Source organism: Ananas comosus, linkage group 12, assembly GCF_001540865.1.
Source record: "Ananas comosus cultivar F153 linkage group 12, ASM154086v1, whole genome shotgun sequence".
NCBI lineage: Eukaryota > Viridiplantae > Streptophyta > Magnoliopsida > Poales > Bromeliaceae > Ananas > Ananas comosus.
The window spans coordinates 10,590,577-10,607,914 of record NC_033632.1 but is presented as its reverse complement, the minus strand read 5'-3'; the positions used below and the strand labels follow the sequence as shown (position 1 = coordinate 10,607,914).

Here is a 17,338-nt window from a genome sequence, read left to right as displayed (position 1 = left end):
TCCATACCCGCGGGTGCCCTCGGGTTATCCGCAAATTTGCGGGTATGGGTACCAACTTTTCCAACCCAAAAAATTACGGATAAAACGGGTGGGTACCCATTAAGCTGTGGGCATTTTGGATAACCCGCGGGTATCCATGGCTACCCGCACATATATTTTTAATTAAAAAATATATTTTCATAATTAAAATATATATATTTTTATTTATCCATCCTAAAAATTCTAACCATAATTTCTTATCGCGTCTTTTATATTACGAAATTTTTTTGCTTTAATACTTTAAATATTTTTATTGTATGTTATTATATTTCAAATAATGTGTTATGTTATATTTTTAAATTTATATATATATATATATGTGTGTTTTGCATATAAAAAATATATGAGAAAAAAAGAAAAAAATTTGTGGATAACCCACATACCCACTCGCCCACCCGCGGGCGGGTATGGATAAAGATGTTGGCTATCTAAAAATTTGCCGGTAAATCTTACCCATGCCCAAGTAACTTGCAGGTAGAATGACCCGCCCGCGGATTACCCAACCCGTCCGTTTGCCAGGTCTACTTACAAACTTCTATATTATAAAAAATACAAGAATATAAACCTTTGGGAGAAAGTTTTTTATTAAAAGATGGCACCTTCTCATTAGCTGTCTCTTCTCTCCAAAGAGAATAGGGTTCTCTTCTTCTAACTTTGCGTAAGTTAAAAGCTATTAAGAAGAGCTCACTTGTTTATTAATGAAATGGATCATATTACGTACAAAAGAGGAGAGCCTCTTACTTGTAGGCCTAAAATTATTATAATAATTATAATATGACGAGAAAACTGAATAAGAATAAAATATATTAAAAGATATTTCTATTCTAGTAAGTATTTTATATAAAATATTTTTTCTGATTTAATAAAATAAATAATCCTAATCTAATAAGAAATCTATATTGGACTAAGATCCGACAATAATCGTAACACGCACTCTCTCCATTTATCATATATTTTACACCAAAAGCTAATTAGTCTTTTTGTGAATATGTTATATATAATAAATAGAGGGTAAACTTCAATTACCACCCTCGTGATTTCATAATTTCTCACTTTAGCACCCTGTGACTTAAAGTATATTAAATTGGTGTCATGCGATTTTATTTTTTTCTTTACGTCAGCTTTTTCATTAATATTTTGTTAAATTATATACGAAAAAAACTTCAGATATCCCACCTAAGTTTATCGAATATTCACTTTAGCACTCTTTAATTTTAACTTTATCACTAATTTAATAAAAAAAATTAGTGAAATCGATAATAAAAAGATAAGAAGGAAGCCACGGGATACTAAATTGATACTCTTTAAACCACAGGGACTAAAGTGAGAAAGTGTGAAATCAAAGAAATAATATTTGAAGTTTTTCCATAAATATATATTAAATTAATAATATTATATTTTATTTGCGATGCTGTCGTGTTCGTATTCTAATCTTTTGGGAGCTACAGAGTTGCCGTGTTCTAGTCGTATCGTTTTACATATTCTGTGTTTGTATTCGTGTCGTGACATCTTGTGTACAACCAAAAAAAGATTGGGGACCGCAATGCAAACTCAGAAAAGTTTAGGGACCATTGTCAATTTTCCTTCAACCTAAGACAACAACGTAACTAAATAAATAAATAAATATAAATAAAAACTTAAAAAAAATAATTGACCAGTCAACTGAGATCTATGGGACCCACAACGTGTGACCTTGAATGATGCGCACGTGCGGGCGTACGTTTACTAAACAATTTCACACGTGCGACCGGTAAATATTTTATTTTATTTTATTTTATTTATTTACTTTATTTAATTACTTTTCTACATTTGGGGCCCGTATGCAAAGCACGTTGAATCTTCCTACCTAGAATATTCTGGAAAGTTCTATTTTATTCGGTGGTGATGACGTCACCTTTTTTTAATTTTTTTTAATTCCACCTACTTATTTTTGGTAGGTAATAAAAGTGATAGGTGTGAAAATAGGTAATAAAAGTGATAGGTGTGAAAACATGAATTCGAATTCAAAATATTAGAAAAAATTCAAATATAAATACGAATTAAAATTATTGAATCGAATTTAAGGTCCGTTCGTTTGTTCGTAACCGATACAAATTATTTATTTTCTCGTATTTTATTTGATGGAAAATTAAATGGCATCTAAGTATAATGAGATTTTTTTTTAAGACTGAATTACAAAAAATCTCCTTATCAAAATTCAATTTTTCATTTTTTTCCCTTGCCGTTTACAAACCTATATTTTGCTCCATTATAAAATGAAAAATATTCATACAATGGATACGGTGTGAAATGTAATGACAAAACGATCATTTTGCCCCTCACTATTTTCGTCTCCTCCATTATTTTGCTCATCCGCCGTCTCGATCGGTTCGCATTTCGATTGACCGCGATTCTTTTCTATTTTCTTCTCCACCTGCTCCCATTCTCCTTCTGCACCCTCGTCGTCCCTCCATTTCGGCGACAGTATGGAGGAAATCGATGTGGGCATGGATAGAAAGGTAGGCAAGGACAACGAGAGCAAAGGCGAGGCGGCGGAGGAGGGCGAGAGGGTGTTTGTGGGCGCAGATGGAGATGTGGACAAGGGCAAGGCAGTGAAGGAGGGCGAGTCGGCGAGACGACGAGGCGGAGAAGGGCGATGCACAGTAGGGAGGGCGAAGGGTATATTTGGTATAAAAAATATTTTATAACGAAACTCTAACGGATCACTAACGGTAGGGAGTAAAGTGAATATTTTTTATTTTACAAGGAGGCAAAATGTAGGTTTTTAAATGACAGGCAGGAAAAGTAAAAAATCGAATTTTGACCGGTAAGATTTTCTGTAATTTAGCCTTTTTTTTTCAAATTTTCCAAATTCTTCTTTTATTATTTCTTAATTTTTATGAACTTAGAGGAATATCACATGCATGGGAACAAGCCTTTTCTACTTGGGGCAATTTCAAATGTATCTCTTAAAATTTTGAAAATATCATAAGGCGCTCCCTCAAAATTGTCAATATCAATATTACCCCTATAAATATATATAAATTTATATCGTAAATACTCTTTCGGTCACGATACTACTTCGCTATAAGTCAATAATATTTAGTCTTGTGTGATGGTCCTTATGATTCACGTGCGATTCCACGTGTCTCATGCTTTTCCGATCAAATGATGCGTTACACTAATTTTTAAGAATTAAATAATTTTAGTCAAATAAATTAAAAACATCAATAATGCTATCAAATTTACTAATTTTATTAGTTTTTAACAAATAAAATTAGGGTGGTTCATGGCCAAACAAAATTTCTATCTTAAATTAATAAATCAAATAAAAAATAAAAAAAATAAAACGATAAAGTAAAGTTGAATGACCTACAGTTGCAAGGAAGGGGACGTCAATATTGCCTTCAAATTTAATAATTTTTATTATTTTTTAGCTAATAAAATTATACCAATTAGTGGCCAAACGAAATTTCCAACTTAACTAAATCTAAACAATTCAAATAAAATTTTAAATTTTAAATTTTTTTTTAAAAATATCAATATGGAAAAGTAAAGGTGAGTGGTCTAGTCTAAAATGCCCTACAGCTTCCAAAATTTTCGTACGCTTAAAATTAAAATTTTATGAATCTATATATCAATAACAAAATCAGCTTTACTAATAACATCATCTATTCAAAAGTATATGAATACGTCAACAGAGCGATCACATCAGTCGTGGAATTTGAGTCCCATTGATAAGGTCACAAAATACGACCCAATTCAATTGACCGATCTGGAGCGACTAAAAAAGTACTAAACTCCAAATATCATATAGGAAAAAGATATTTTACCCAAATTTAAATTCCCTTCTATAATTTAGAAAAACCTATTCATTGATACCAGGGATTCAAATAGTAGTTTAAACAAATATGTTAAATTTATTAGTTTAACATTTCATGTTCTGATAATTTGTTTTCTTAACAAAAAAAAAAAAAGAATACCTCTACAATTACAATAAATTAATGGGAAAACTTCAAAAACCCCCCTTTGGTTTCATTGTTTCTCACTTTAGTACCCTGTGGTTTAAAGTGTATCAATTTGCCCCCATGTGGTTTCGTTTTTATCTTTTCGGTAGCTTTTTCGTTAATATTTCATTAAATTATATACAAAAAACTTCAGATACACATCTAGATTTATCAAATACTCACTTTAGTACCTTTAATTTTAACTTTATCACTGATTTAAGAAAAAAAATAATGAAATTGATAAGAAAAAGAGAAAAAAGAAACCACAGGGGAACAAATTAATACATTTTAAACCACATGGGGGCAAAGTGAGAAACTACGAAACCACAGGGGAGGTTTTTGAAATTTTCCCTTAATTAATTATGAATACATAAAATTTTAGGACTACAGTTTTCTGATTTTACATGCATTAATTAATTATAAATCTGATGACATGTTTGGGACATCCACCTACCAATTTGTGAACATTGTTGTTGAGCAGAATATGCAGCACAAGCAAGTTTGACATGCCAAAGAAGATGACAAAATCAGTGCCCACTATCTTTTCACACATTTGCAACAAGAGTCTTAAAAAAGGGAAAAGAAAAAAAAAAGTACTTTCACTTTATTTTTAATGATTGAACATTTGAATCGACGATCAGTGCTGCTAGATATGAAACCAAATTTCATAATTTTCTAATATTATTAACATGAGTCTGATTATGCTGCTTTTGAAAGAACTACTCTTCTGATTTTTTTAACCCTTGAACGAAATTATTTGACTATTTCTAGCCCTTGGATTAATTCTATTCTCTTTAGGAGAACCACTAAATCCTAAGGGGACCACTATCATTTCAATCCTACAATCTTTAATCCGAGTCTCAAAAAGTCGAAAACACCAGTTCTTTTATACTTTCGAAAGTATAGTAGCTCTTAGAATCGATAATTTTAATAGCCGATATGAATCGTTTGTTAGTTTAGGTATGCGAGCAATCCAATCGAGCGAAAAATTTGATAAAAATAGTTCTCACAATCCAAACTAAGATCAATGCCCATGATCTGAAATGAAAGAATCGTACCATCGATTTTTGTGAGGTTGTCCACTTTTAGCCCTCCATTTCACAATTGCTCAATCACGAGCGATAAAATTTACCTCATAAACGCATCAAATACTCCATATCATGTCTAACAGTGCCGGTCCTCGAATGAGGTGCCCTATCCTTCAACATGAAGTTGAAACTGGAAGGTTTCTACGCTTCTGGAAGCAATCTAGCTCAACTCTAACGAGAAATGAAGCGTTAGGCCTCGTTTGGCACCCTTGTAGTTCTTTTATTTTTCTAAACACAAATTCTATGCGATAGAGAGCACCGGTCGATGGTATAGTGCTCACAAACAAGGCGGGAGCGTTGAGTATCTATCTCCAAATTTTAGGAAAGCTGTTCCATCTTCCTCTAATACATCTAAATGAATCATGGAATCAAACTCTTAGTATAATTCAGAATAAGACTTGCTCATTTCAACAAGGATGACATTGATTTCACCCAATTGGATTCAGAAAACTGCTACAATATACTCAAGGACCGTATTATCTGTCACAAGGAGAAGAATTTCCTCTCTAAAATAATTGCAGTATAACAAGTCGCAGGAGAACTCAAAAGTCTTCAATGAAGGTAAAAAGAAAACAAGAAACTAACTTACCTAAACCATTGATAAGATGTTCTAACATGAAAATGAGGCCGATGAATGTTTGAAACTGAAGATGTCGAACAGCTCGATGAACCTTTGATCGGAAATCCGCGCCTTCGCTGCAGCGAAACGCCGGTACTCGTCGAATATTGAGGAGAGGCACCACCTTTGTAGCTTTCTTAGGCATCCGACCAAACAACCGGTTCGATGCTGCACAAGTAAATGTTCCGAATATCAGAGCAATATATACATAAATAACCAATGTGGGATAGCCCGGCTCCACTTTACCACCATGCCTTGTAGATTGTGTAGTTCAATTTGCCGTAAAAAATAAAGCATTGTAAATAAAAATGTAATTTCGTAATGTTACTAATTGTTGTAATAGATAATTGTTTAGTGAGCCACATGATGGCTAAATGCCTATATTAGCGGCACATGTAGGTTGTTTGTAAGGGGCAAAGGGAACATCAATGAAAGATCGGTAAAAGGCGACGACACTTTGAATAACTGGGTGGAAAAGTGGAAACCGATGATTCTTAAGATTCCCCTACACATGAACATACACAACATACACACACAGAGACGCACACACGGAGTAAAAGAAGTTTTGAATCTGGTTCTTTACCTTTCCTCGTTTGCAATGAATAAGAATTGGATGATTTCTGACATCTGCAGCACAGATTTTTTTTATTTTTATTTTTTGACCCGATAAATATTAAGCGATTCAATCAAGCAGAAGAACGCCAACCAAGGAGATATAGAAGAGAAAAGATTTTGAAAAAAAAAACTCAGTGCATGCTTCGTACCGAGAACAACTTTGAGAGCTTCGCGGATTGTATCTTCTGGAATGTTGACAAAAGGTTCCTGCAGTGACATCACTTTTAGTGCAACCACAGATACCAAAAGAAAATAAATGAGCAGATGTCAGAAAATATTGAAATAAGCACTTAAATTTTCTATAAACATATGAACCTAAAAGTGTTAGGTGATAGTTTGAGTCACTTTGAACATTAATCGGTTCCTAATTGAGTTTAATCAAGTCATTAATGAAATCGTAGAAAATTAATCATATGGAAAACATTGAAATATGTAATGCAAATTTGTTTCTATCAATATAAACAACTATATTAGATAAACTCATCACAACTACAGAAACCTTAGTTTGCTGCGGATTATTATCAGAGAACAGCAAATTGGCATCCAAAGAGCATCAATTTCTCATCTATGATGATATATGACAGTTTCTATCCATATCGCTACTTCTGCAGTTGCAGAATGATTTAGTGATGATTGGGGTGTGTCAAACTATTTGGAGAACAAGAAAGGTACTTGATTAGAACCTAGAGAATATCAATGAAGGGTCTGTTTATTTAATTCTCTATCAATACGTAGCCGAGGACATTACTCAAACTAACATTGGTAATGAATCTTGTGAGTTGCCCTACCTAATCAATACGGTAGTGCGCAGGCCATGGAGCAAGAGAGCATTGATGATAATTGATTGCAATTTTTCGGTTTGGACTACATAAGCTTCTGCGACTAATCAAGATGCTGTTTTGTTCAGTGTAAGCTGTAGTGAGTTTTAGCCTGTTTGTTTAGATGGTTTCGTAGTCGAAAAAGAAGAAGAAGAAGAAGAGGAAGATGAAGAACCACAAGAAAATACAAGTATTTTCTAAAGTAGGTGCATGATAATCGCAAGTTTCTCATGTCTTTAGCACATGCAAACCTCATTCTCTTTTGTTTTTTTTGTCCTTTTCATTTTTCCCCTTAATATGTCTAGCATAAGAAAAGCAACTAAAACTATGGGTGCACAAAAGCATTCTATTGACTACTCCAAATACAGAATTGAAACACACAAAACAAAGTCCTCAATGGCAAAGATACATCAGAGAATAGGAAAAGAAGTAAACAGAGGCTGAGAAATGGGGAGAATTTTTCTTTCAGTAATTATAAATAGAGGCATAAGCTAATGCAGAATAAACTAACATTAACATTTTGAAACCTCTTTGTTTAACACAAAATATTAGATACCATTCTCTAGCAGGTTAAGCTTTTAAAGACAAATTGTTGCTCACATGCTATCAGCATAGAAATTGTAAGTATAAGTCTTTTTCGGTTCTTAGTTTCACTTAATTTCTTCCTGTTTAATTCAAACCCACATCTTAACATATCAAAATATATTGAGCCTACAAGTGAACGAAATGTCAAATACAAAAATATATGGTTTATAGTAGCTTACCTTTTAGAATCAAACCTTGATAATTAAAATCAAAGTGTAGCAATATGTATTCAGCCTTTCCTTTCTTTTGTATTTTTTACCTTGCAACCATCAATGCCAAATTGGAAGAGCCTGATCCCATTGGCGTGAAGGAACTCCATGTTGGCCTCTGGGTAGGGTTCTGGGCAAAGACACCTGCGGTGAATCAAAACTATCACCATCCACCAAATCAATGCAAATGCTATAACTAAGGGTTTGTTTGGCGTACTACTTCTTTTGCTTTCAGCTGTAGCTATCCATAACAAAATGCTTGACAATAAGAAAAAGAAAAAAAGAATCTAGAATTTCAGATATATGAACAGTATTATGATTTGGGGTCCGAAATCAAGAGTCCAATTTGCAGCTTCTAATATATTGCATTTTTCTAACAACACTTGTTGGAAAGTACTTTATCAAACAACACTACATCCTACAACAGGGACTACATCCTATAACAAGGCAAAACAAGCCTTCTGGGTTGTTTTCGCTTTTGCTTTCGACTGAAATTATTGATTAAAGAGCATCTGGCTACCAGGAAAACCAAAGCTTTTTCTGTTATGGAAAGCAAAAATATAATTTGGAAGCCCAAAATCAGAAGTCAAATTTGGAGCTTTAGATTCTAGTGCAAATAAAAATAGTTGCAGAGGATTTACTATATCTCTTCACCTAAGAGCACTAATAATAAAATACTTTATCAAACAACACTACATTTTACATCAGAGCCTACACTTTATATCAGAGCCAAGCAAGCCCTAGCCCTTATTCTTCTACTTTCCACTAAAATTATCCAAAATAGAACCTTTGACGAACAGAAAAAATTTGTGTTTAGCATAAATGAACTTCTGATCCCTAAATGTAGAAGCATTAATATGCAGCTTCTGATCGCACGGAAAAGTCAAAGCTCCATCTAACTCTACAATATATAGAGAGATAATTGTTTGATGTCGTGCTGTTTGATGAAGTACAAAAGTACCATCAAGCATCTTCCTGAAGCTTCTGTTATACTGAAAAGCCAAAGTTCCATCTGACTCTACAATATATAGAGAGACAATTGTTTGATGTCGTGCTGTTTGATGAAGTACAAAAGTACCATCAAGCATCTTCCTGAAACTTCCAATAATACTGAAAAAGCTGATGCACTATTTGGCTATCATATATATCTACTTTGTACACTCTTTACAGCGGGTGTACATCTCTACACCCTTAATCCAAGGCCTGATAAACTGCTTCGGGCCTGTTTGGATGTTGAACTAAGATATCCTTAAACAATTATTCGGCACGGAATTTTTCCAAAAAGCATAATATTTGCTCCCTAAAAAATTTTGTCATACATGATGTGATAGGATAATGTATCACACCACATCTCCCGTTTACCAAATACTATAACTTCTTGGATAAATCAAAAGTATATTCGGAATAAGATATTCATACATGGCGTTTGGATCGATGAAGTTGCGATTCGATAGTAAATCAAAGTTTACTGAAAAGTAAAAAAAATATCATTATTATGAAAACACTTTTCGAAAAAGATCGAAGGGCGAATAAGCCTACGAGTATACGCTTGAAAGAGATCGAAATGCAACTACGTGAATCGATCGATCGATCGATCGATTGATTGATTGGGGATTTGCGAGAGGAGGAGGAGGAGGGGGGAGAGAGATGTAGAGGTGGGAGTTGAGCTAACAAGACGGAGCGGAGGTTGAGGGTGCGCAGGAATCCGAAATTGGCGGCGTCGGGGAAGCCGGAGCGGAAGACGCCGTGGTCGACCATCGCGAAGTTGAGCGGCGGCGCCACCACCGACACCTCCTCCTCCGCCGCCGCCGCCGCCGCTGCATCGCCATTGGCGGCGGAGAACGGAGAAAACGACTGCGACATCAGAGACGAAGCTTCCTCGTCGTCGTCGTCGTCGTCCTCCTCCTCCTCCTCCTCCTCCTCCTCCTCTTCTTCTTCTTCCTCCTCGGATTCAAATTCTGCGTGGAATGGGGATTGATCGGTGGTGGTCTCCAGCTTCATTCGCATGCCGGAGAGTCTCTACGCGGAGGAAGATGATGGCGAATATTCTCTGCTTATTCCCTGTTGCGTTTTGTGATTTTTTTTTTTTTTTTTTTTTTTTTTTTTTTTAATTTATATTTGCATATACAATCTTTCCTTACCGCGCAGAATCACTGTATTCATACCCATATTTAAAAAAAAAAAATACAAGAAAAAATATGAAGATTCAGTCACCGTGTTTAAATATGATGATTGAATCACTATGTTTAACTTAAAAATACTAGCTAACATTCGTGTGACAATGAGAAAGCTTTTTATACAAATATAAATTTGTTAGAATTATTTATTTTCAAAAAAGATTTCACGGGGTTAAATGCGAAACAAGTATGTGTTTTTTATGTTTTTTTTTGGGGGACTAAAATACAGGATTTTTTTTTTGTAAATAATTTTTTTTTTATCTTTTTCTTCTGATTTTAGAAATTTATATATTTTTTCTTTTAAAATTTTAAAATTATATTTAGAGGATTAAATTGTTAATGGAGGAGACAAAAATGATCAAATTATTTGTACTTATTTTTAATAAAAAATAAATATTTAATATATTTTTGTTATTGTAAAAATATTTCGGTATAAATTATAAAAAATAAACGGAATAGTAATAAAATTCTAATGGATGGAGAGTAAATGTATCAATTTAAGAGTTTTAAAAGATACATATAAATTTTTGAAAGCCAAAAAAATTTAAGAAAAAAAAGCAGGTACTTTAACTTTAAACTATGGACCATTTAACTTTTTAAATTTGGCTAAATTTAAAAAGTGTATAAATATCTAAAATATCCTTTCAAAATTTAAAATAGTCGATATATCTTTCAATATTTTCACCTTAATTACCTTTCGATAATTGTCCATCACTCTCCATTAAAATTTTCTTTTTTGTGATTGCTAAGAATCACAGTATAAAAAAAAATACTAAATTACATAAAATCTTCCTGTCAAAACTCGATTTTCACTTTTCCCCCATCATTTAAAAACCTACACTTTGCTCTCTTGTAAAATGAAAATATTCACTTCGCCCCCTACCGTTAGTAATCCGTTAGGGTTCCGTTTATAAAATATTATTATATATTTTTTTATACTAAAAATGCCCTCAGCCTTCTCTCCTATGAACATGATGAGGAGCAAAATGATAATTTTATCATCGCAGTTTACTCCATACCTTCCTGTGAATATTTTTCATTTTACAAGAAAGCAAAGTATATGTTTTTAAATGCCAGGAGGGAAAGTGAAATATCGAATTTTTACAGAAGGATTTTCTGTAATTTAGTCTAAAAAAAAAGTTGTGTTTGATCTAAAATTTAATTTGGGTTGTAATCTTACAATAGCTCTAAACCAATGGCTTTTTTTTTCACTAATCTTATCTTTTTTGTTTATTTACTAAAAATCAAAAGGGATCAATAAACTCTCAACACCTTGGATAAAAATTTATAGCGTCAGTATACTTAGTTTGCAAGGTTTCAGTAAAAAAAAAAAAAAGATAAGACAGATTATTTGTGCCGAAAAGTTAAACACACTTGATGGTTCCATCCAAAAACAAACAAATGAAAGCGACAANGGAGAAAGTGGGGAGAATTTTAATTAATAAATGACAACATGTAAATGGTAGGGTATTTTTAGAAGGCGTCAAAAATTCAAATGATATATATATTATTTTAAAATTTAAAAGGATATATCAGTTATTGTGTACTTTTAATATACTAATATTTAACCATATATTTAAACTATTTATTTAGTAACAAAAAATAAAAATTTTCATAGTAACCTTTTTTACTTTCAAAATTTTTTTAAAAAATTGTCACCTGTCACTTCAGAAATGTATTACAAACTAACTAATTCTGACAACTAAAATAAAGTCTTTTCCATAATATATTTAATTATATAGAATTAGTGTTAAGAAAAATAATAACAATACCCAATGAAGCCAAAAGGAGTGAGAACACAGGCACTTAGATAAAAAGAGTTTATGATTTACATGCGATTTTGAGTACACAGATAATAATGCACTATAAGGGCCATCTATATATTTATTTTTGTATTTGTTTTGTATTAAAAAAAATGCTATCTGTACACCTTATATAGAGGTGTACATCTTATACTCGTGAATTTTGGGGTTTAAACAATCCAGTTAAATTTTTAGTTAAAAAAAAAAATGGATAAAACTAGTGGATGTGTTCTAATAATGCATAGCCTAGGGTGTATATTTTACACCTAATTTTTAGATGTACCGTACGCATAGTAATACTCTTTTCCCTTTAAGAAATGCTAAGTTTACGATCCAAAAAAAGTTGGAATCATACAAACCTCCCTTCTGGGATGATCACACACTTTTTAGGTTTTAGTGCTAAAATAAAAAACATTGAAATTTTTTTTTAAGGATTAATGAATGAAAATTGGCCTTTAGATAGCCAAATTGTAAGATTACAATTCAAAAGTGGATTGTAATCCCAGCATTACTCTTTTTTATCTTTTTTTCTATATGGTCCGTACATTTTTCAATCTCAGAGATGCTAATCCTAAATTGAGCACCTATAGATTCATAAACTCGAAACTTTTAATGCGAAAAGCGAAACGATATTAACACTATATTACATTTCATTGAATCTGATCAAATTCAATTAGTAAATAATAAGCAGAGTCAATAAACGTATCCATCTACTATCATTAGAAGCTCTCTAGAAGATTCTGGAGATAAAGTCAAGTGGTCCCTCCCTTCATGTGCACATGCTTTTCCAAATTTTGTTTTGTTTTGTTTTTTTTTCATTTTTGACTCTATCCTGGGTTTCTAAAATGGCAACTCAAGTAGAGCAACGACACTTTCTTGAATGAGATACATCATGCATAGTGGACCTGAAAACAACCCACTTATTTATCTGTAGTGTTCCTAGTGTTCTGCAACCCGTGGGTTTCAGCATCTGAGACTTGTCGACATATTTGGAGAGTGTCGAGACAAGTCGGAGTCGTTTTGGGCAAATTGGACGCAAAACGGACTCAGTACGATGCGTAAGCAGAGTTTTAACATTGAAATCTGCAAAGTGCAAGATTTCAGTATTGAGTACCGGTACCAGAGAGAGAAGTACCGGTACCCCAATGGAATTCCAGAACTAATGCTCTTGGGTTGCGCCAATCTGATGCTGAGTACCGATACTGCATTGGGCTGGTACCGGTACCCAGTGTGCGAGCTTGCGGGTTGAGAGGCCGAGTACCGGTAACCAAGTTGGGTACCGGTACTCCAGCTGGATTTCTGAGTTGGTGAGGGGCTTTTTGGTCATTTGAAACGTCGTTAATCCCAACCTTATCCCACCTCTTTATATATCTTGTAGAGAGCTTAGAGAAGAGTTTTGTTTGCCGCTCTCTCTCCCTCTAGTTCTTGGACGTGCTCGTGCTGGAGATCGCGACTCGAGCTCGGGAGGTTGTCGACGTTGATCCAGAGGGCCGTTTGAGCGCGTGGACGTCGCGGTTGCGTTGTTGGAGACCGGGCGAGCACGTGTTTTCCCTTCTTTCGACTTCTCGCCATTGTTGGACGAGCTTTTCGAGGTGGGTTGAAGTTTACCGAAATCGTCGGATTTCCTCCTAAGCCGAATTGTGTTAGCATGTGTTTTTCATGTGTAGAATTATATTTAAATAGCTCAAGTCATGGATTTGCATAGGTTGTATAGAATCTGAATTTAGAGCTTAGAATAATTCTACATGTTGGACTTGGAATTGACTTAGGAGAAAACTATTGAACCCTACACTGTCACTTTTCTGAAAATTACCAGATTTAGTTTTAGGAGCTGTGGTTTGTTTGTGTCGCCGCTGTTCGTATGCGGTGGATATCGAGATTAGTGTAGGGTGAGTTTACGCTTGTGCTGGGATGCCGAGCTTATTTTACAGTAGTGTGTAGACTGTTTCGGACTGTCGGGTGCCGTCACGGTTGACGGTGGACCCAGATTTCTGTATTTTGTATCAGATTGTGCCAAGAGCACGTGAGCTTTGGTGGTTAGACTAGTTAGATCCATTTGGATTGATTACAGTCTGTGAGAGCCTGATTGAGCTTGGCAGAGACACGCTTGCATACTCGGTTGGGCCGCGCCCACAAGTGCTGCTTCGGAGTCTGACTTTTTGCTTTGGGTTGATGTTATTGTTGTCCGGTTTGGACTTGCTCTCCACCGGCAGCCCTCGGGGTGGTGTTCGGTGTAGCTTCGACAGGCGAAACAGGTGTATTCACAGTCCCTAATAAGATTGGGTCAAAGATCGCATTTCTATATCTACAGAATAGTGGTTAGCGATAGTATAGTGGCATGTAGCTGTAAAATCTTACCAGCTTCTTTTACTATTCTTATGCATAATTTCTGTAGACTTAGTGGGTGAGCCGTTGAGGTCGGTAGCGGTATCCACTGAGGACTACTAGATCTATTTTGTAGTAGTTCTCACACCGAGTCGTTGACCCCCTTTTTGTAAAGACTTCTTCTGCGGCTGCTGCTGTCGCTGATTCAGACCGTGGGAAGGGAGTTGCGAGCTAGATCCCTACCCGTCTCGTTGCCGTGCTAGAGGAGTACCTTCCACAGGTAGTTTTAGGCTTTTTTTGTACATACTGTGATGTTGTCGGATTACTCGCTGGAGCGAGTTATGTTGTAGACTTTTTATATGTACAGGAACCCCTCGAGGTTTATTTATATATTTATTTTCAGTTTAGCAGTTCTTTACCTTGTGGTTGTAGTTTGGTTTTGTTTACAGGTACAGTTATCGCTTAGTATACAGGAAAAATTTCTATATATACGGCGGTTCTGTTGGAGTGCCCGGGGAAACGTGGTAATTCGGAGCGTGACATTATCATCTCCTTCTCTTTCTCACATCCTCCCCCACTTATTTAGATACATATTGTGCTCTTTTACTGTCAATGTGGACAATTGAGTTTTATTTTAGGATAAACCTCTCCTTTGTGGTTTAGCGTATTTTTACATTTCATATGGAGATTTAAAAGTTGCAATTTGTTATTCTGTGATTTTATTCTATTTCGTCATAAAAATTGATGATAAAACTATTGCATTATGCCAAGCTATATTCTAAATCGATATTACAGTGAAAAAAGTCGAATATTTGAGCTTTCTAGATGTTAAGTATTGAAATCTAAAATTTGAGTACCAAAGTACCTCAAAAGTTTCTAAGAAGTTTCTTAAAATTCAACGCTGTGGAAGCCTATTTTTTGTATTTAGTATCAATATGTGATTTTGAGTATCGATACTGAAATTTTGAATGTGTTTCAGTACCAGTCGTCCAATTTGGGTTTAGGAACTCAACTCTATAACATACTAGGTAACTCCAATTTGTTCTAAGCTTGTGCCTTAAGATTAGGGATGGATGATTCAAGAATACTTTGTAAATAATTTTTAGGAGAAAATTGACGACTAAAAGTGAATCGGGGACTTGGATGGATAGTGAAGTTTGTTTCCTATTAGGGTTATAAACCTTTATAATTCATGTTTTAGAGTTTACAGTTTCATTGTACATACCGTAGTTGATAATAAAATATGAAAAGCTCCAGAGAAAGAGATTCTTGTAATATAATCTTACTCCTTGTTACTTTTGTATCGTGATTAATTAAAGAATGCATTAACGAGCTCTTACCCGTTCACGTGGGTTGACACATTATTGGCCGAATCATGTAAATCATGTGTTCTTGCGTTCTCTTCATTTTTATTGCTATACTATTTTTGTGCTTGTTTTCTATCATTATTCTCGTTTATTTTCATGATATTACTTTTACTATACTCGTGTGTCGTGTGGGTTTGAGGAGTACTTGATAACCCTTTGTCTGGTCCCTTCAAAGACAACACATAAATCATATGGTAGTAAAATATTATGTTTTAGCATCTTGCGATTTATACTCTATTTAAAAGTAGTCTTTACGGTGACACAAAATTAATATTACATAGTAAAGTCTACTTTCGTGAGTAATAGAATAGTGAAATAAAAATGCGCTAAACCACATAGTGACAAATTGAACTTCACTCTTTATTTTATATTTTTGGAATATTTTGAAGTTGTCCGTAATTAGTTGCTACACAAAAATCTCTAAAAATTAATACTATTATACTACTCAAAAAATAGGGGGCTTAAAACTTATTTTTACGAAATGAGAATAGAGGGTTGAATCTCTGATCTTATTGGTAACATTTTCGATAGTAATCAATATCCTGCGCTTTCTAATTGTTAAAAAGTACAATAATCTGGTGCCTACTTTAGTTATGGTAGTATAGCATCAACTCCTCTTTTTTTTTTTATTTCAATTAATATGTTTGTAAATTTTACACAAGTACTTAACCATTTCATGCTTTGCACAAAAGTATAATTCATTGTAATAATATTAAATGGTCTGTTTATTCTAGAGATCTCTTCTAGTTGAATGCAAGAAAAACTAATGTATGAAGACAATTCCATTGCACATAATTCTAAAATAAATCTTTTTTCTTGATTTTTTTTACTCCTCTGAACATATCTATTGAATTATTATATATATAAGAATGAAACGGAACGGGCGGACGACACGTAACCCTTAAAATAGCTTAAGCGGGCGGGGCGCGGGCGTGGCCCGGCGCATGCCGATCTGAGCCGATCTAGGGGGGAGAGAGGGAACGAAACGGGCAGGCGACACGTAATCCTTTAAACAACTCAAGCTTTAATATATCTATTGATTGTTAAAGTTAGATATTGCTGACAAAGAAAATAATTCCTCTGGCCCAATCTGACAAACCTATGGGCAGGCTGGATTTGGCCCAATCTAATATATAACAAGTGTTTAAACTCTAATCCATTTTTATTTGTCTCTTGGGAAAGAGATGTAACATTAGTTCTCCCCATAAAAATTTTAGGGATAATTGCATATAACTACCTTAAAAAATATTAAATAATAAATATGTTCCTACAAAATTTAAGTTATTAGATTTATCTCTCCAAAAGCCTTTCCGTCTGCAAATATATCCTTCTGTTATCAAAATTTAGATAGTCATGAGTTAAAAAAGCTAATTAACCACAGTTAACTAAATAATAAAATGACTTTTTAATCCTATATAATTTGTATTCCAATGTTGAGCCCGGTAATTTTTCTCACTCTCTCCCCTTTATTCATGGCGACGGCGAGACTTATGGCTGCAGCGACGTAGAAGGCGAGGCCCTCGGTTGCAGCAAAAATAAGATACGCGGCACGTGCCGCGGCAAAAGCGAGGAGAAAGAGAGAAAAAAATTAATTTTTTTTAAGTACAAATTTGTAAGGATAAAATTGTTATTTTATGCGCCTATCATTAAAAAACTAACGGTAAATCAACGGCATATATATATATATATATATATATATATATATATA

The 17,338-nt window shown here is 34.1% G+C and overlaps 1 protein-coding gene across 5 annotated transcripts; it reads right to left on the bottom strand.

Annotated features, from left to right (window-relative positions):
- On the bottom strand, positions 5,375-10,045 carry LOC109718945 (probable tyrosine-protein phosphatase At1g05000). Of its 5 annotated transcripts, none has more exons than XM_020245444.1 (6): positions 9,632-10,045; positions 8,010-8,103; positions 6,497-6,554; positions 6,316-6,359; positions 5,703-5,900; positions 5,383-5,464 (listed from the first exon to the last, which is right to left on the bottom strand). In XM_020245444.1, the coding sequence occupies exons 1-5, from the start codon at positions 9,964-9,966 to the stop codon at positions 5,724-5,726; spliced, it is 708 nt and encodes a 235-aa protein (XP_020101033.1). In that variant the 5' UTR covers positions 9,967-10,045; the 3' UTR covers positions 5,383-5,464; positions 5,703-5,723. The 5 variants fall into 5 exon arrangements, with proteins under 5 accessions (XP_020101028.1, XP_020101033.1, XP_020101031.1 ...); XM_020245442.1 differs by lacking the exon at positions 5,383-5,464 and adding an exon at positions 5,496-5,593; XM_020245439.1 differs by lacking the exon at positions 6,316-6,359 and having other exon boundaries at positions 5,375-5,464.